At 49.5% G+C, this 18,990-nt stretch overlaps 4 protein-coding genes across 5 annotated transcripts in view; 2 read left to right on the top strand and 2 right to left on the bottom strand.

Annotated features, from left to right (window-relative positions):
* Positions 1–8,986, bottom strand: part of LOC131211192 (uncharacterized protein ZK1073.1) — a 28,243-nt gene extending 19,257 nt beyond the window's left edge. Inside the window, exons 1-2 of the mRNA XM_058204572.1 lie at positions 8,941–8,986; positions 5,789–6,062 (exon numbers count right to left, since the gene is read on the bottom strand). Coding sequence (XP_058060555.1) covers positions 5,789–5,851 — 63 coding nt within the window. The 5' untranslated portion in view covers positions 5,852–6,062; positions 8,941–8,986. The remainder of the gene's footprint in view (positions 1–5,788; positions 6,063–8,940) is intronic.
* A 2,732-nt stretch (positions 8,987–11,718) lies between these two features.
* LOC131208604 (uncharacterized) lies at positions 11,719–12,852 on the top strand. The gene is made up of 2 exons (XM_058201402.1): positions 11,719–12,313; positions 12,382–12,852. The coding sequence occupies exons 1-2, from the start codon at positions 11,735–11,737 to the stop codon at positions 12,577–12,579; spliced, it is 777 nt and encodes a 258-aa protein (XP_058057385.1). The 5' UTR covers positions 11,719–11,734; the 3' UTR covers positions 12,580–12,852.
* Positions 12,728–14,814, bottom strand: LOC131208603 (zinc finger protein 271-like). The gene is made up of 3 exons (XM_058201400.1): positions 14,718–14,814; positions 14,550–14,664; positions 12,728–14,473 (listed from the first exon to the last, which is right to left on the bottom strand). Exons 1-3 carry the CDS (start codon positions 14,756–14,758, stop codon positions 13,079–13,081), a joined length of 1,551 nt encoding a protein of 516 aa, XP_058057383.1. The 5' UTR covers positions 14,759–14,814; the 3' UTR covers positions 12,728–13,078.
* A 743-nt stretch (positions 14,815–15,557) lies between these two features.
* Positions 15,558–18,639, top strand: LOC131208691 (protein jagunal). 2 transcript variants are annotated; one of them, XM_058201511.1, is made up of 4 exons: positions 15,558–15,649; positions 15,704–15,901; positions 16,733–17,105; positions 17,386–18,639. In XM_058201511.1, the coding sequence occupies exons 2-4, from the start codon at positions 15,813–15,815 to the stop codon at positions 17,515–17,517; spliced, it is 594 nt and encodes a 197-aa protein (XP_058057494.1). In that variant the 5' UTR covers positions 15,558–15,649; positions 15,704–15,812; the 3' UTR covers positions 17,518–18,639. The 2 variants fall into 2 exon arrangements, with proteins under 2 accessions (XP_058057494.1, XP_058057493.1); XM_058201510.1 differs by having other exon boundaries at positions 16,733–17,111.
* The last annotated feature ends 351 nt before the right edge of the window (positions 18,640–18,990 follow it).

The following is an 18,990-nucleotide window of genomic DNA, read 5'->3' as shown; positions in this document are numbered from 1 at the left end:
CCCCCCCCCCCCCCCCCCCGGGGCCACCCACTGCGGGTGGCTACGCTTCTGACGACGCCATTCGGTAGCGGTTGGCCGGAATGGCAGAAGGAGTCCGCGCGAAGCGGAAGTGTCTTCCTGTCAACCGAATGCAAATGCAACCGCCTTTTTCTATGCACCACACCGGCCGACACGGGATACAGGATATTGTTGGCCGGAGAGATAACGGGAAGAACCAAAGGGAAGTAGCAAACAGTGCACACTTCCGATAAGCGGAGTGGATAGGACAACGAAACACGGATCCTGGGGGCTTATCGAGAGCAGGCATTTAACGTGTATTTTGAATGATATGCCTGGTCGAACCTTCACTATTGTTTAGCTAGAATGCCAAGGATAAATGGGGCCATAAAATATTCCATATTGAAAGCCTGCCAATCCTCAAGCTAGTTCCCCGTCCGAGGGAGAGTTCCTTCGAATGGTAAAAGAAGGAAGATTCATTCAGACTCAGCATCTGGCCTTTCGTGCGGCTCAAGAAGAACAAGAAAAGCCTGATTGACGCTCGTAACTCATTACCCCGCGGCATTGAAGGATGGCGTTGGCGGCTGGAGTTGAATACGCTCGCCAGGTCAGATGAGCTGCCGTGAAGAGGACTGCCACAGGGTTTGTTTGACTCAAACGGCCACGTCAATTGTTTCGAAATGGAACCATTCTCCGAAACTTCATTTGTGCTCGCAACAAAAGCGAGACAAGAACTCGCAACTCGGCACTTCGTTAGCTATTGGTGTCTGTTTCATAGCCTCGCCTGGGACGACGGTCCTACCCGTCGTAGGATTGTTAGTTCGGAAACACGGATCAGAGGTATCAAATTATCCAGCCGCACTCACCTTACACGGCCTCGCTCCGCGAGCGTAGCGTCTCAAGAGCCCCTGAATGCACTTTACGGGCTGCAGGAGCTTCTTTTGGGGCCCCGACCGAACAACCGACCGAGGCTGCTCGAGGACTTCCCCCCCCCCCCCCCCCCTGGGGTCCCTTCGTAACGGATCCAAGTGTTCCAGCAGAGTTGAGTATTCTTTTCCACCCCGAGCAAGGCAAGAGGTCTGTAGCAAGAATGGAGTACTTTCGGTCGCCACACTAACACAGGCAGCTTAGCCGTTGTTCCATTATCAAGGCTGCAGCTCCAGCCGTCCCTCCCATCTGGCCTGGCTGACTTATTTCTAATCTCATGAATTATGAACGCAGCTCCTAAGGTGACACCCGAACGTGGCCGCACCGGGATTGCCGCTCGTATCGAGGTTTCACGGGGCCCCGGGAGCGACCGGGTCAAACCCGGGTGCCTGCTTGCCGGTGCCGCTGGATGTTTCCGAATGGTGTTAACAATTCATGTATTAAACCCGGGCTGGTCGATGGCGATACTCGGAGTGAAAGGTGGCGCAAGTTATGGCACCACGACACCCAGCCGGCCCAGGTGAGAGAAGGACGAGTACGGGCGAACGGGCCAAGCCGGCTGGTAGACGGAGACCGTGCGTCAGCATTGCTGCTTCTGTCCTGTGACGTCAGAGCCCGTGTGTTTGAAGCACAGCAACAGAGTACCGCGCCCTTTGAACAGCCGTAAGTGGCCACTGCCGCTAAACAAGACAGGGCTAAGCACGGCGACACATACCCTAAACTATGCAAACCTGTAACATGAGTGAGCCACTCGGCCCTCCCCGGCCCTGTCTCGTTCCGTGGTGTTTTGGGTAATTTGTTGTGTGTGTCCTCCTCCGTACGATGCGGAGCTTTTCGCTTTTCATCTCCAAGTGGGTGTCCTTTCCAGTGTTTCCGGACACAGGTTTGTGTGTGAATGAAAAATGGCCACATCAACAGGCGGACAGAGGTCGGTTTTGGTAAGCCAAATGGGTGGTGTAGATGCTCTAGCAGTATGTCTAACCTTTTGTTGGACATACTGCTAAAGGACTCGCAGAATTTATCATCCACTTTAAAGTTTATATGGCCACCAAATGTTGGTGGCGTTTAATGTCGACAATCCTTTTGAAAGTGTTGAAATAAGCAAGCACTAATTTTGGCTGCACTTATTTACCATTTACGGTTTAATTTATTTTACAATATTTTATATAATTAATTAAATGGGTTTATTTTAATGTAACAAACAAACTTTGCATTTTTGGCCGTATCCATCAAAGAATTGTTCATAAACTTATTTTCGGCCGACCGAATTCGGTTTCGTTTTTACAAAACAACAACAATAGCTTAATACGCTTGATGCTAGCAACAAATCCGCAAAGCTGATTCTCGCTTCGTACGTAAAGGAAGGTGTCATCGCCCACCGTCTCCGCTTCGACACAATCGGCCTCTCGAAGGAGCAGAACCTTTTTCTAAATTTAATCCCAACGAACCACGACCACAGCAGCAGCAACAACAACAACCACAACAACAGTAAATTTCAATGTTTTCGAATCGAACGAGTTTCGAGCCGACCGCGAACCCATCGCGATCCGCTTCTTCTCGATCCATCCCGGCGCATTCGTCATCAACGATCAACGGCACTGGCAAACGACAACAACGACGACGCCGGCCAACCCCTCCCTTTTCTACCGCAAACCCAACACACACTCAAGCATGGCCCCAAACATTTTCATCAAAAATTTGCAACATTAATCCCGTCGGTGGCCACCGTCGGGAAGGGAGCGAGCGAATGAATTGTGACAGTTAAGCTTCAGGCTTGTAACGGAGGCAGCGCGCTCGGAGCCGGGAAAAGATAAATAAAACCCCGCCAGCCGGGCCGCCGCCACCGGGTCTCGTCTCCTTCGTGCCCCCCCTCCCTCTCGGGGGGGGCAATTCGCCCGGCCGCTAAAAATAATTAACCCATCAAGCCGGGCACGGCGATCTGGCCGCCATATACGCGCCTTGGAGGCACGTCGCAGCTGATGCGCAGTGCGCGACCGATACGCAAACGCAACAGAGCACGACCCTGACGGGCGCGCCTACACACGCGCGACCGAGAGCCAGACAGGGACAGGGACTGTTCGTAATAAACTCCTTGTTTATTTGTTTTTTTTTTTAATGCAAACATGCGGTCAGACCCGAGTGATTGAGGATAGAGCTCTTGCTTCGGCCTGGAGTTGGGAAGATGGGTTTTATAAGAGGTGGGCCAATAAGAAGCACAAATACTAGTTTAAAACCACACAGATACTAACATCCGTAAGCCGCATCAACAACAAGAGCCGCAAGAAATCGCTAAAATTCTGCCTCACTACTTATTATCCCACGTGCCGCGTAAATGTCGTTATCGTTCGTCTCCGGATGCGTGTTTTGTGCGCGGTCGCGATGCGTCCAATTGAGGTTAGGTGCGGTCAGCGCGCGGCGGTAGCACACCCATTTCGAGGGCTCGACATGCTCGTGGCCACGGCCGAGCAATTGTTCGCCGTTTGCCTTTTCAATTAACGGTCACCCATCGGCCCACCACCGGCCACCCACCATCCCCACCGTACGTCGGAGTGGCAATTACAGAGATCGGGACGTCTCTGGCCGCCACCCAAGGCAAGGCTCGGGGCCCGATCGCACCGTAATTTAGTGCATCGTTTAACCGGCGCAGCTCTTTCGCAGAGGGTCGTGAAATGATCGATTTGCCGCATCGGATGCAACTTCGCGCAGTTTCTAGCCCGCTCGGTCGCGGCCCAGTATGAAATTGGATCAATTTGGATGGATGATGGCCGGTTTGGTGGTGGTCCGTAATTGCGAGTAATTAGTTTGCCCGGTGCGCTTATCGGAAACGCTCCGGAATCCATCAGCCTCGATATCGGGTGTTTTATCACTTCAAATCGACAACCGGGGTCCCCCAGGGACGAAGCACCAGTTTTAACCTCTTCTTGAAACGGTCCACTGGCACTGATAACCGAGCTATGGCTTAAGACTGTCGAAATCAGGGTCATTTTGAATTCGTTAGCGTTACATGGGAAACCGATTTCACAATATCAGAACAAGTAGATAACGAACGGTATAGTCATAGGTGTAATTTAAAAATGATGTGGTGAAATGGCTGACTCTATCCGTTTGTAAGTCTAATCGGTTCTCATATCTATACGAAGAAAGCATGATTGGAAACTAGCAAAAGTACAAATTCCAATAATCAATAATTATCATAATTCTTAACGAATGTCTGTGGCTCGGAAAACGAAACTGCATCGAAATTGTTTATCCCACGAAACAAAATGGCCCATCAGAATGGCCCGCTCGGCAACATTGTTTCAAATTAGAAAAACATATTTATCCTGCCGCCGAGAACCGAGACGACGCCGAACCGACACTAGATCCCATTACTCACACGGCATCGCCAACACCTGTTTCTTTGCTCACGCACCAAGGACACCGTAACGTCGTAACGGACACCACCAGCACTCCAATGACAATGATTAATTCCTCGGTGCGTTCAGAGGCCTCAGAGGATACATAACCACCGTCACTCAATTTTGTAGATCGGCAATTCTTGGGCACGCCATAGTCATACGCCCGGAATTATGGTGGATTGCTTGGTGTACATTTCGTTTTCCGGCGAGAGAATTCCGACACAATCCGACACTGTGTTCATCCATAAGCTTCAAGCGAGGGGCCAAAAAGCTCTTCTGTAGCCCACAATTGATGGCTATCGTTTTTATTAACTGAAAATTGCTTTCGCTCCTTCGCAAAAACTTTGGGCGTGCGGAGTTTTGAAAAGAAAGTTTCGCAGATCTAGGAACCCGCGTCCGCGATAACCATGTGACCATTTCGTTTTCGGCGGCATCGCGATAGCAGTGACATTGAAATGGTTGACATTGACAATGGCGCTGAATGAAGGCAATTTTGGTATAGCAGCCTGCTGTGATTGCCGGTGATGGAACTGTTTACAGAGCGTCCGTAGATAGAAGTGCTCACCGAATGTCTTAAAGGTGGCCGAAAAACATTCTATTCTATCGCTGTTTTGACGCAGACTGACTCGAAAGCCAACACAACTGGTAAGCTATTAGGCCAGTTCAGCACCACAACCGCTATCGTAGTCAAATTTCTACAAACTCAAAAATAATTACACTCCCCAAAAACCTAATCCGCTAAAGATTGCTCCGTGTCATGTCAAGCTGATGACAATTTAAGCCGGTTCGGTTGGTTGCTTCTTACCATTCCACCATTTAAAGCGACTTCGCCATTTTCTTGTAGGCTGTTCGGAAGTGAAGACGCTTCAAACGGCTCCGTGCTCCGTCGTCTGAGGTTGCTTCGACCACGCAAACGAGGCACACGATTCAATCCAATTGCCATCGGTGCTTCGGTGAGCACCTTAAAGCTGCTGGGAAAATTTAGGGAAATTTTTCAAAACGTCGCACCCAAGCGCTCTTTCCCAAGTTTTCCCCGCTTTCCCTTGCGGAACGGAACGGCCTTCGGGTAAACATTTTCAGTACCATTTAACGACTCCATCAATCAACGTCCCCCGCGATCGAACGGATGGACCACTTAACAGAGCGCCAATTTGCCGACCGCCCTTTGTCGATCCGTCGATCCTGCATGATCCAGATCCTTAGAGCGCGCGGGCGAATCGAACGGTGAAATATATCACCGGCCTGGCAGTGTTTGAAAGGTTGTCTCGTAAATATACACCGATGCTCTGCTTCGCACGGAGAAACCGCTCAAAACTCTTACCTGGTAAGGCCGCCACTAATCGAGCACGTGCTCGAGCTCTTAAATTTGGGCGTCAGTGGCGATTTTTAGCCGCCCGGCTGCCGGCCCGTTATCGGTGCTGATTTACTAACCTAGAGGCCCCTAGTTTACCCGCTAATTTACTCACCTTTTCCATTAAACTCTCCGCACGTCGAGCGAACGATGCTCTGCGATCCTGAGCCGAGCTCATCTTGCTGTGGATCAGGGATGCAACGGGCCAAGGCTACGACGTTCTTTATCGCACAACACGCACACACAAGCACACACCCGGACACTTTGCCTAGTCACTTCGCACCTTTAGTCTGGCTGTTTGGCACGTAAAGTTCACACTTCAATCACTTCTCACGAGTCTCTAATCGAATTTGGAACCAACACGCAATTCTCTATTCAAATGGAAAACACTAAACAATAATAAAGTATAATTAATCATCAACCTCGTATTGGTATTTTTCGCCCACTTGTACGCTCTGTACGACTTCAAAAGTACTCCACGGAATAGGTGAGTGAGTACGAATCAAGCGATAACGAAGCGCAACGTTAAATCATTTCATCATGGGCCCTCTGATTATGCCACACTTCGGGCAGTCTGGTACCTGGTAATCTGTGCGATCGTCATTAAACGGTAAAAAAAAATAAACCAATTTTACAGTGAGATGTGAGCGATCCAGTGGCCGGTAATCTACTAAGTACCCATCAAACTGTTGAATGTGCCGTGCCGTGCCACGCTGGAGCTGGAGTCATCAGCTGTTGGGGCTTATCGGGCCCAGAACGTGCGGAATGTTTGTACATATTTATGTCGACATGTTTTTTTCTAGGTTGAGTGATTTGGCTTTCGAATGCTCTTTTTGCTTTGCAGCCCTGTGTCATCACGATAGTGTGACAGGGATGGCGATTCCTGACATGCCACCCGACAACCCGACACGATTGACGGGAATGTAGGGGCGCACTTCAACGTCGATAAGTGAGCGTGTTCGTTCCGGACCATTTAGGAGAAAATCTAAATTTATATAAAATACTATTGAATACCTTTGAAGACCACTGCTTACCGCGGGCCATGGTTCGTGTCCCAGGCTCAACCGGACAAACTTTAGCCCTAATGGTGCTACTAACAATTATTTGATGAAGAAAAATCATCACGTTTGGCCAATCATCGGCACTGCGCGCCAGCGGTGCAAGTGCAAAGTGGTTGGGCAATTATTTTCCCATCACCGCCCAACACGGCTCCACGGACACGGAACAAAATCCATCGGAGCACGAGGACGATAAGTTTTAATTAAATCGAAGCATCACCAGCAGCAGCAGCAGCAGCGCAACAGCATGTTGCGTTGGTGGCACCTCCAGACAAGCTACTCAACGGAGAACTTCAACGAGTCCAAGAAGGCACCAACGTGGCCGGCACCGCGCAGCGACATAAGGCAGAGGCCACTCGGGGTGAGTTGAAAGGTACACATATCGCTCCGTTAAATTATACCAAACGGTCAGCCCCGGGTCGGGCCGGGAGTTGGGTAGACAACGTCGCATAACCGCTCGTTAGACGGCCACACGGGCAAACCGCCACGGTGCTCCCGGTCCGGCGGCACTGTCGTGCATCCGAAAACAAGTAAATTAAGTTTAATTACTATTTATTGCTGGCGTTTGTTTATCGGGAACGGTAATTCCCCTTCGGGCCGATGTCGAGCTGGAGTTTTCAAACTATGCTCCCGGTCCGACACCGATATCGCTCGGCTGGCGTATCGACTTTTGATAGTGGCAACTTGCGCTGGAACGTTCCCCTTTTCAACATACCCGTAGCTCATCCAGAGGAAGCCGGTCACGTATGGATCGTTATCGGCTCGGCCAACTTCGAAATGAGCTGTAACAGGGTGACAAAGCGACTGCACGGGGCCTTTTCCCTCTCATTTGACTTTATGATTTCCCCCGGAGTGAGTTGCTCCCATTTGGGTAGGTGGCGTTGGGTGGCCGAGATCATTACCCAAGGCCCTCGGAACGATCTTTTGAAGAGAAGCCGTAAGGGTCAATATTTATGCGCTCGTGCATCTCGGAACAGCCGAAAGCTGGCAGCAGGGCCCTTTTCGTCACATCCCGCCGTATGGCGGCAAATTAAGCGGCCCACGGCTGCTCGATAATCCACGCTCCACACGGCTGTTTACCGATGCTCGAGCGAAACGCCTGCGAACTACGCAGTGTTTTCGGCCAAGTGTGATCATCAGTGGCGCTCAGGTCGTTAGAATCATTAAAGGGGCCGCAGCCGCAACAACGCGGCAACAACAACCAACTCGAAAGACCTCGAAACGGTATCGTAACGGTATGCTGGCTGGTTTGTTTACCGCGCAGCAAACAAACGTGGTGTGTTAAGCCGTTGTCAACAAACCAATTGCCGGCGCTGGCCTTTTTGGGGATTTCTGCGGTCTGGTCTGACTCGGTCTGGGAACGGAAACGCGCAAAAATAAACCAACGGTCCGGGGTGCCCGGGAAGAATCATTACCGAACCGCTTCAAACGTCGTGCGGATCGTTCGATTTTTCCTTCGTTGGTGGAACAAGATCCCACCAAACGGGGACGGGAAGCAAATGAATTGCATTTTGGTCCATGCGAAGCGTTCGCCGTAAGCGACGCCAATATTGCGCCCCAAACTCCGCGGTCCAAGGCCAAAGTGGTTTCAAAGGAACGTGTCTAGAATGCTCCGGCACGATCGTTACAGCCGCTCACAATGGCGCGGGGTGTGAATGAGAGCTCGGAACGGATCGATACCGGTGACAAAACTCGATTGACAGTTGATTGAATTAATCAATTACAACCCGTCAGCCACCCATCGATTGTTCTCACTCGGTAGCTCCCTATTGGTTTCGCGTATCCTCCTCGAATGGACGGTACAATCGATACAAACTGGCGAATGGCTGCCGATGGTGCCGATGCGTTTGTGAATTGTTTTTAAAATTAAACCGCTCGAACGGTCCGCCGTCACCACTGCCGAAGGTGAAGTTCAGTGAAGTGCCACCGATGAGATCGGCGATCGATTCGGCATCGGTGATCCTCCGCATCGGACTTTGAAGCGACGGCACCATAAATCACACTAAGGTTGCCACTAATGTTTGAAGAAAATATGCCGATCTTCTCCCCGGTCGATCGATTAAGCGATCAGTTCACAGGTGCATAAATCAAATCGATCACGGACACGGGGAGATGACGTCTCACTCACTCACTCACTCACATTCGGAAAAGGAAAACGGGCAACGAACTGAGGGAAAACCGGGGAAAATTGGAACTGAAAGCAACCGACCGACCGACGCGTTGATCGCGAGCTCGAGCTCTCCGTCTTCGAATCCGTCCGATCAGATTACACAAATCAAACTGACCGCAGGCGGTGCTCTCGGATTCAACGCAGGGCCCCAACGCCTTCGTCGTCGTCATCGTCTCGTGTCGGTTGCAGTCAGAGAGTGTCGCTTCCTTCCGTCCACCCGTCGTCGACCGTTGCTGTTTCTTTCGCGCCCGTTGCGCTGCGTGTATTTTTGTGTTTTATTTTGTTCTACTGTTCAGCGTCTGTCCCGCTTCTAATTCTAACACTCCCTGCCGCTGCACACACTGCTGCACATTACCGAACCGGGTGGTGGCGTCGTGACACCAACACGCACACGCAACACGCTGGATGCGTCGTGACACAGAACCACGGGTGGCGGCGGCGGCGGCAGAGCGAGAGACTCGGCCACCGCCACCTGGTGTTTTCTCGTTTTTCCAACACTTAATGTCAACAACCGGGTAATTTAGGGGGGGACCGCGTGGAGTTTCCGCGGACTGTTCGGCCGCGGCTATCGTCGGTCTCCAACCGGGCCGGACGATAAGATGTTCCGTTTCTAATTCTTTGTCAACATTGTTACACCGTTCCGTTAATTTAAATAAATTTCGTATTTTCTTTTATATTTAGCTAAAGTTTACCGAAATAAACTCTAGTCGATCAACCAGCAACAATTTAAAACGGCGAACAGAGTCCGCTTGGCCGGGTGCCGGGGGAAGGGAACACACCCCCCGTCGCCACTGGGAATCGGATGAACTAAAAATACCGCTCAGCGTCCCAGTCGCGTGCAGTCGGAAAAAATTTCCTTTTCGTTTGGCATTCAGAATGGGCGGCCCCCCCCCCGTTTCTAAAGAACGCATAACGACGAATGATGTGGCTTGGTTGCACTTTCGGGAGTGGCTGACGACGACCCCAACGAGACGAGCCGTGAGGGATCGTGGAGCCACGGATCGTGACATAATGGGGTAGCACCCAACATGCCTTCTGTGGGCGGCAAGCGGAAAAGTATTACGATCGTACGATTGGAGCACGGATACTTTTCAGGTTGACGAGATCACGAAAAGAAAGGAACCCATCAATCGTACATGAAATCACATCGTTACAGAAAGCAACAGAGATTAACATTGTCTCGTTGGTGCCAAGGCCAGAGAGAAGCAGAACAAGTTTGAAGAGATGTCGGAAAGATAATTTGCCGTCAAAAACTTGAAATAAAACTGGCCAAACAAACGTTTTCTCGATCAACATCTACGACGAATGGAAATATATTCCCCAACATTCTATTTTCACGCCCGAAAGCCAGGGTAGCCAGTCCGATTCTTGCTTTCCACAGCAACCGGCGTCTGGTCGGCAGGATTAAGAGCCGAGTTCTACGGCCATTGGCCACAGATTTATGCTCCCAGACGGTTTTTTCGGCTGCTTCTACACCCACCGTTTTGTGTGGTTTATTTTGAGTATTGGCCACAGGGGCACACGTTGGTCACAAACAGGACGGACAGATAGGAACTAACTCGAGTGTGGCAACACACACCGGTGCGTGCTCCGAATGGACAGAAAACCGACAACCGGAACCTTCAGGAGGAAGGCAAACGCACCGTACAGCACTCATTCTAAAGGTCCTCCGGGGCGAGAGCCTGTTGAAGTTGGCGCTCCCTATCAGGGGTGTAATAACCGAGTCCATCGCATGGCACCGTTGCGAGGCTACAGATTCCAACGGACCAAACTTTTCAAATTTGCGCGCCATCAACCGCTTTGATGTGCCATTGTAAGAAGAAAGTAAAAATAGACGGCGAATGAGTCAAAAACTCAAATCCCCTCAATAAATCCGGAGAGCTTGCGTTTAACACGCAACGCGAGCGAGGTGTCGAAATTGGTGCAACGCCATTGGTGCGACGATCAAGGAACGGCCCACGGTGCGCCCGGTCATTTGACTTGGTTGGTGTGCGGCCAGACAACAGGCCAGATTGAAATTAGCCTTCATTAGAGCGACCGTACGGGAGGCTTTCTGCGTCTCCGGTTACCTCCGGATGGACCGTACCTTTGCATGGCGTAGCTCTAATGATGGCTTATTATCGTTCAATTTACACCGCTTAGAGTAGGTGACCATCTTCCTCGGGCCCGGGGAACTCAGTCAACGGAAGGACGTCTGATGGCGTTCGTGAAAACTCACAACCCCATCATCCGCGTGGTCATCCGGGTAATTTCCGCCATTTCAGATGCTAAGTGTTGTCCCGAAACGAGCCTCCCGTAAATAGTGTCTTCGTCGTCGTCGTCGTGCCCCTGCCGTGGACCCCGCGTGCAGCGCGAGGCGTTGATTTGCAAATCGGAAGTTGCCAATCGTGAGTCCCTCCCCGGCGAGAGGAGCAGAAAATGGATTGCATAATTCATCATCTTGGTCCGACATGATCGTTCAGTTTCATCCGCCGCTGCGGCCATCGGCACGTGAGCGCCGTTTGCCGCCAATTGTTACGAAAATAAACGGATCCCTTCGGATCGCGCTTATTTCTTACGTCCGCTTTGTAGGTGCTTTGTCGTTATGAATGTGCGCACAAAACATCCGCCATTTGAGGGCTGAATCGATGATAGAGCTGAAGCCATCAATCGGTGTGCCTATTTTGAGAGAGACCAAACACATCAAAGCTGGCCGCTGTACCACAAACCTGATTCGGTCAGCCTCTTATCGCTTTTCCCGCAATCAGGTTCCGGTCCCGGGTCATTAACAGGCTAGTGTTTCAAACGAACGGTCAGTCCGGTTCCACGGCCGGTGAGACCACTTCGAGCAGCGATGAAGCGAACGTTCGATTACTTTCCACCAACCATTTGCTACGATAAACCCGCGGCCGCTGCGGTATCCGTGGAAGAGAGTGAATCGCGAAGGACGAGTGCGTTGGCAGGTTTGCGAGTGCTGGAGCTGACTGTACCGAAAAAATCAGCCAAAGTGTGGACACTCCAGGAGCATGATCTGTGTCGCGTGTCGCTCCCGGAAGGCTCCCAAGTCGGTGATCTGAATCTGTGGAACTTGGAAAATCCCCGCTCGGAGCGATTCTACTCGGGCAAAACACGTCAGATACACTCGACCCATCTGAAGCCGTACGATCGGCTTTGGAGTAGCTTTCCGCACCTTCGGCCCATGGCCACGTTCGTGAGGGACTCGCTCAGCGATTACGGGATCGACCGGGACGGAGGATCCCTCCACGATGTGGTGGGGACACGATGCGACGACTATATCTACAAGCTGATTACCGGTGAGGATCGGCACGATAGTTGTCACACATACCTCACAGAGGCAGTCAAGGGCCACGGATTGACGGAACAGGACGTGCACGACACCTGGAACATCTTCATGTGCACCGGTTTCACGAGGGTTAGCGCTCGACGGGTTGAATGCTCCGTGGCAGCTGTGCTAACTGCGTTTGACTTCTTCCCTTTCAGGATACACAGCAATACTTTTGCAAACCAAGCCCAGCCCGGAAGGGCGACTTTATCGAGTTCATCGCGGATATGAACTTACTCGTGGCCCTGTCTGCGTGCCCTCAGGGTGATGTTTCGATTCAAGTGGGCCAGACGGTGCCGGATGAGAAATGTTTCCCTTTGAAAGTGGAGGTGTTCCGGCCGAAAGTAGAATATTGAAATACCATGCCGAGCAGTAAAAGTGTCGATTCGTCCTGCCATAGAGTCTTTCGTTGTACTGAACGGTCGTGCCAGCCAGCAATTGAATCGCATCCACAATAGCGATTATTGAAGTAGCAGATGTGTTCGTTTGATGAGTCAGATCTTTATTTGCACGTAAATATGAGGTAAAACGTAAACGTAAACGTACAACATTAAACTTTGCGGCAAAATTCGGGTTTCTCTTGTCCCAACGATGTATTCGTTATCTCCCGTTTTCTATGTTCCATCAAAGACAATGTTTAGTGAGCAACAATTATCTTCTATTGTACTTATTCAAACATATGCTATTGATTCTTTTTGTGAGTTTTCGAAGGGAAGGATATTGCGGACGATTTATGGAACACTTTCTTACAGATTTTACACATAAACGGCTCTTCACCGGTATGAATGCGAATGTATTCTTTTAGGTGGGATAACCGTGGAAACTTGAAGGGACCATGCGGGCGGACTGATGACGTTAGTCCTTGTCGTGAGTTTTCGTATGAGATGATAGTGAGGACGATGAATGGAACCCTTGCTTACAGATTTTGCACACAAACGGCTTTTCACCGGTATGAAGGCGAAGATGATTTTTGAAAGTGGGTAACAGTGTAAACTTGGCAGAACAATGCGGACACTTGTGGTACTTGCCGTTGTTGTGGATTCTCTTATGTCGAGCCAGATTGCTTGATAAACTGAACGTTTCGTCACATACTTTGCACACATAAGGCTTTTCACCGGTATGAATGCGGATGTGATCCGTTAACGCTGACAAAAGAGCAAACGTTGAAGAGCAGTGCGGACACCGATGATGTTGGCCCTTGTTGTGACTTTTCAAATGTTGCGCCAATTTGGCCGATGAATAGAACGCTTTATCACAGATTTCACACAGAAACGGCTTTTCACCGGTATGAATGCGAATGTGATCGTTTAAGTGGGATAACCGAGGAAACTTGGACGAACAATGCGGGCACTGATGGTGTTCGTCCTTGTTGTGGATTTTCTCATGGCGTAACAGATTGTTTACAAAACTGAACCGTTTGTCACATATTTTACACACAAAAGGATTACCATGAGTATGAGTGCGTATGTGAACCTTTAACTCTGAAGAAAGAGCAAATTTGGAAGGACAATGCGGGCACTTATGATCCTTGCAGTGACGCACGCAATGCCTCCGCAGAAGTTTGGATGATCTGAACGCTTTATCACAGATTTTACACGCATAAGGCATTTCGTCCGTGTGTGTCCGGATGTGAATCTTCAGCTTGCTTGAATGAACATAAGATGCCGAACAATGAGGGCAATGGTGCTTTTGTTGACTGCGATTGCCTTGTTCATGACTGCGGTGTTTATACGAGCGCAACCGAGGTAGTGTTTTCTCTTGATCGTTTTTACGTTTCCGGCCTGCTTTGTGTTTTTTTCCGATGGCAGAAATTCCGTTTTGCATCGAGTCTGATGCTGCTTCATCAACACACATGTTGGTTGTCACCGGTGGATCTCCTCGATCCTGGCTAATCAATTCTACAGCATTCGTTTGGCTGTTATCCTTTTCATCAACATTTTCAATCTCCGTTTTGATTGCAATTGGATTTTCCTCTGCCTCGAATAAATCATCAGGTTGGTAGCCACAGTATTCATGTGTCCCATCAGCACCACAACTCTTCTGAATCAAACACATATCGTTCGCTGCATCCGGTGCGGTAAACACGTCTTTAGCGATTTTTGGTTCGTTCTTCACTGTGTTTTGCTCTGCGATAAAACCATTGGCCAATGCAATGTTTTTGTTACATCGCCAGCGAAACGTATACATCTTATCCAAGCGCGATTCGCACCCCGAGCACAAAAACGACGGACTTACAGGTAATAAATCAGCCTACAAAAGTATAACCCTCATAAAACAGTCTTTCTTGTGGAACAGGCTAAGATGTCTGTTTCAACAATCGCCCTACCTGAAAACCGGTACAATCGAAGAGTTTTTGAAGCTTATATTTTCCGGATTCGTCGTTCGCTAGGGGCTCCAAAGCATCACACGTGGACAGGCACCAAAGGCATATTTTGGCAGTTCTGGAAAATAATGTGCAGTTATACCTTTTAATACGCATCTAACACCAACTTACTCAACGCCATTCTTCTTCTTGGAAAATGCTGAAGCTTTCATTTCAAGCTATTTCTGTGCAGAGATTTTGTGAATTCGTCCGCTTTTGGTTTGTTTACTTTTCTAGCGAACCTTTTGACAGCTCGGTCTAATTTCGCCATAACACAGGAACTCACGAGCATTTGACGGGTAGCTCAGAAGTCACTCAATATTAATTCAAAACAGGCAATTCGGGTGTGGTGCTTGAATGTTGCATACTGTTAGGCGCCGCGTCCCTTGCTGCGTGTTTGAAGTGATCGTTAATCGTTAATTGCTTCAGGTTTGCATAGATACGATCACTAAAGCAATCAGGCCGAGGAGGGGTATTAGAGGCCCTAGCCCTGGCATTACTAGACGTATGAAGGTCAGACCGAGGAATTGTTTGCGACGAGAGAATGGCGAGCGATCCATAGCGACGGCGGCAGCACAATTCATTTATAAATTATCCCAGTTACTGAATAAAGAAGTAAATAATCGAACAATAATCAGTTTTCAGAGTACTTGATTTTGTCAGTTTATTTTGTTGAACCGCCAACATTCGGAAAGTGTTCAATCAATTTGGGCCTAATTCAGCTGGTGCAGTTTTGCAACGGGAAGCCGATCGCCCGAAAGCGAAAAAAGAACAAAAATTATCCTCTGTTTGTAAGCAAAGCGTATGCAAAAAGTATTTACGCTCGGGTTTACGCCTCGGCCGAACCATACACGTTTTGACAGAAGCGCAGCAGTTTGGCATTAATCTGTGATGCCAAAAACATTATGTTACGCATCGTCTGTCCCCGCAGTAGCGGTCGTCGAGCTGTCAACGTCCTGTCAGTCGGGGCTGCGGCGCTGATTCGTTGGTTGGATACGTGTTCCACTAGTGCGTGCGTGTAGGTGATGTTGTGAACACACGGTGCCCGTGAAACGCGGAACACGGTAGTGAAAAGGTTCTTCTGTGTGTCGCTGGCGCTACAATCCGGTCCGTTTCAGGAGCCACTGCCGATCGGCGGAACAACGAACCAGCACCGTTCGCGGCGAGTGCTTAAAACCGTCGCACAAACTCCACCGGTAACAACTCGGATTCAGCAGCGACCACACGATGGCTTCCCGGGGCGGACCGATGGTCCTCGGCACGGACGGTGCCGACTTCGAGCACAGGCAACGCGTGGCCGCACACTACCAAATCAGGTGCTAAATACATTCCCCCGCGCATATGGTGATCAGGGTGTACACATTCCCAAAAACTGAGTCGCCGGAAAAGTGCAGAAAATGCGTGAACCCATTAATCTGCGGGGCCACCCGTCCCTCTCGCGGGCCTGGCTACCCGATCACAGCAATCCTGGGGTGCGCTAGAGATGCTCGAAGCATCCGCCGAGTATTTTCTACCACCACAACCCACAGTGACAGATTTTGCTTCATTGTTAAAAATAGCCGTATAATCAAGTGCGGGCCATGGAACGGGTTCGATTGCGCGCCGCGGGTAGGAAGCGAACTGCAGAATAACACCATCGAGTTCACGTTTGTGGGTTCGATTTTCCGATTCCTCATAACTGCCAGACCATGGGTTTGTGAGGAACACATGTCCTAGTGCTGGTGTGAAAAATCTTCTACCAGCAGGACCAATCGGAGCTTCCTGCAAACCCTGCCAAAAAATGACCACATAGTTGTGTGTGCAGCACACTCCACACACAGCGGTGGCCAATGTGTGCTGCGTTTGAACGAAGGAAATCCGCGCGTAAGCTGCGTGAAAAGTATGCTGTGCTGTAACACGAACCTGTCGTGGTGTGCGTTGCCGCAAGGTTTGTTTTGATTCTGTAACGTCATTTGGGGCGATCATCCCAGCTGGGCGCGAAAAACCGGGCAGAACGCTGTGCCTTCAGGATAATGGAAAGGGGTTGGAGGACAACCAAGAAATCCAACCACCAACAAACTGTGAAACTGAAACTCTGTTAAGATTGTTAAAACAAAAGCCCTTGTAGTAGTGTTAGGATCAATCAATGTTGTTTTTGTCCTTCACAGCGCACTGAACAAAGCCCGGTTAAAGTACTGCATTTTCTTCCACTATCTGCTGTTTTTCGTGATGCTAGTCAAACTGTCGGCAGACATCCTCGATCGGCTGGACATATTTATACTGGAAATCGAAGAGCTGCAGATACCGCAGCCCCTCTGGTGGGAGTACTTCTGGTGTCTCTCCGTGTTCCTGTCATTCGTCGGGCTTGCCGCCGCCCGCGGTAATCGTATCAATGATATGAAAAAGTACATGGTTGGTATCAGCACGATTGCCTTCGTGCCGCTCCTGTACTGCATCTTCTACTACATGAACGACGTGCTGGAGTACATTAGCTTGGAGCAAGGTACCGACCTCGACGATACCGATATTCTCGTCTGGCAGGTAATTGTTAGTACCGATTGGCACGATTTACCGCCCGTTGGAGCAAATGTCAACTAAACTCCCTTCTCTTCCTTTCTTTTACCATTTCTCACCGTCCACTGGTGGATGTCCGCGCGTGTGCTTGCCCTTCTTTTTCGTGTGCGTCTTCCCATCCCTGTTCCCCAACTAACAATCCATCCGCTGTTTGGTGCACTGTTTGGGGCATTACTATTGTTTCCTGTTTTCGGCACACCGCACACTCACTAACTCACCGCCAAACTCATTTCGTTTCGACTCGCAGGGCTATCCGTACGGGCTGCTGTGGTACGGGTTCGTGCTCTTGGCCTTCCAGGTGCACTTTTTTTCGCTGTTCTTTGCCTGGAACCTGATCAAAGCCTGGAGGGCACGTGGCGCACTGAGAAAAGCTCAATAGAATGGGAATCGGCTCGGTGTCGCGATCGTGCATAACGTAGCCTCACCAACACGTATCAATGCAATGCAACAAAACGAAGAGAGAGAGAGAGAGAGAGAGAGAGAGAGAGAGAGAGAGAGAGAGAACACAACGACCCTCACGTGTTCGAAGCGCCGGGCGGGCGGAACTCCACCCAACAAACAACTCCTTGCTCGACAAAGACAATATTCTTAGTGCGAAACGTGAGAGCAGCAGCTGCTCTAGGTTGTAGACTGTTTTGTTTTGTTTTTGTCAAAAGCAATTTCTTTACTTGAGTACCATGACTTGAGCCTTTCATAAGAAGTGGTGTAACTCAAACTCGCTCGCAGAAAATTAAAAACAATCGACAACAACGCTTAAACTATCATCTGTTGCAGCGTCGCAAGGAGACGCAGAATGTAATGGCTCTGAAGAAGATACTTTATTAATGGTCCATTTTTGAAATGACAACAACAATGCGGTGTATGAACCGGGCAGGATATTACAGGAAAAAGAAAACAGTCAATCACCGCCATAATGGGTTAACGAACACGAACACATCGACTGACAGATTTGAATTTTCATGTTGGAGTTGTTTCTAGGTTGCAAACATAACGAAACCAGAGCGGAAGCTTAAACACTGTTACGATGACGAAGCAATCGGAGTGCTGGAAATACCGAAATAAACCTACAAGGAACCGGTTCCGGAACAGGATCCGAGGTACCGATTCTTCCCCGCCACGAGAGTGACCCACCATCATTTAGAGCGCAGGCACGGTAGTCTAGTGGAGCCTATATGCTGCCACCGTTGTGTTCTGTTTTACGTGCTATCCGTCAACCATGTCGGTGCGCCCTACGAAAGATGCAAAGAAAAACCAACCGCCGGGCGCCCGTCGTAGGATTTGAAACTATTTTTTTGCTCAAACAACATTATTATTGAAACCTTTTGGCATTACCTGTGTGGCACAACACAGAAAGGGAAGGATCAGTGATGTGACGAACGTAAAACTCTGTTATGCAAACATATTTATAGTGACACTGAAAATGGCGAAAAAATACTGAAAATTATTCTTATGACGTTTGTAGGAAAACTGAACTGTTCTCAAGAATGTATAAATAAATGGTTTATTACAAAATTGGCTGGCTCCGTCGCTCGGGATCGTCGCTGGGTGGATGGGAAGATGACAGGCAATTCCATCAAACCTGTGGATTATCATTGACAGCGAGAACATGGTACGTACTTCGAATACTGGCTGCTTAAAATTTATCCCTAAAAATGTAATAGCCCAATTTGATATCGATTACCTTGTGCGTGCGTGTCCAGTTTGAATGTTTCCGATTATCTCCTGACCTTGTGCCTCTTAGCCCACTTAGGTTTCAAATAAACGACCTTTCCCATCGCGGCAAAACCGTATGACGCATTTGTTTTCGTTGCGTTCCGTTTCGGATTGCTAAACGAAACCAGAACACGAATCG

This window comes from Anopheles bellator, chromosome 2, assembly GCF_943735745.2.
Source record: "Anopheles bellator chromosome 2, idAnoBellAS_SP24_06.2, whole genome shotgun sequence".
NCBI lineage: Eukaryota > Metazoa > Arthropoda > Insecta > Diptera > Culicidae > Anopheles > Anopheles bellator.
The sequence above is the reverse complement of the archived record's forward strand: the minus strand, read 5'-3'. Positions and strand labels throughout refer to the sequence as shown.

Bases quoted from the DNA above. Each gene is read 5' to 3' on its own strand.
- LOC131208604 (XM_058201402.1), top strand. From the start codon at position 11,735: ATGAAGCGAACGTTCGATTACTTTCCACCAACCATTTGCTACGATAAA. The intron at 12,314-12,381 runs GTTAGCGCTCGA...CTTCCCTTTCAG, and splicing joins TGTGCACCGGTTTCACGAGG to GATACACAGCAATACTTTTG.
- LOC131208603 (XM_058201400.1), bottom strand. From the start codon at position 14,758: ATGAAAGCTTCAGCATTTTCCAAGAAGAAGAATGGCGTTGA. The intron at 14,665-14,717 runs GTAAGTTGGTGT...ATTATTTTCCAG, and splicing joins AAGAAGAAGAATGGCGTTGA to AACTGCCAAAATATGCCTTT. The intron at 14,474-14,549 runs GTAGGGCGATTG...ATACTTTTGTAG, and splicing joins TCGATTGTACCGGTTTTCAG to GCTGATTTATTACCTGTAAG.
- LOC131208691 (XM_058201510.1), top strand. From the start codon at position 15,813: ATGGCTTCCCGGGGCGGACCGATGGTCCTCGGCACGGACGGTGCCGAC. The intron at 15,902-16,732 runs GTGCTAAATACA...TGTCCTTCACAG, and splicing joins GCCGCACACTACCAAATCAG to CGCACTGAACAAAGCCCGGT. The intron at 17,112-17,385 runs GTTAGTACCGAT...TTCGACTCGCAG, and splicing joins TTCTCGTCTGGCAGGTAATT to GGCTATCCGTACGGGCTGCT.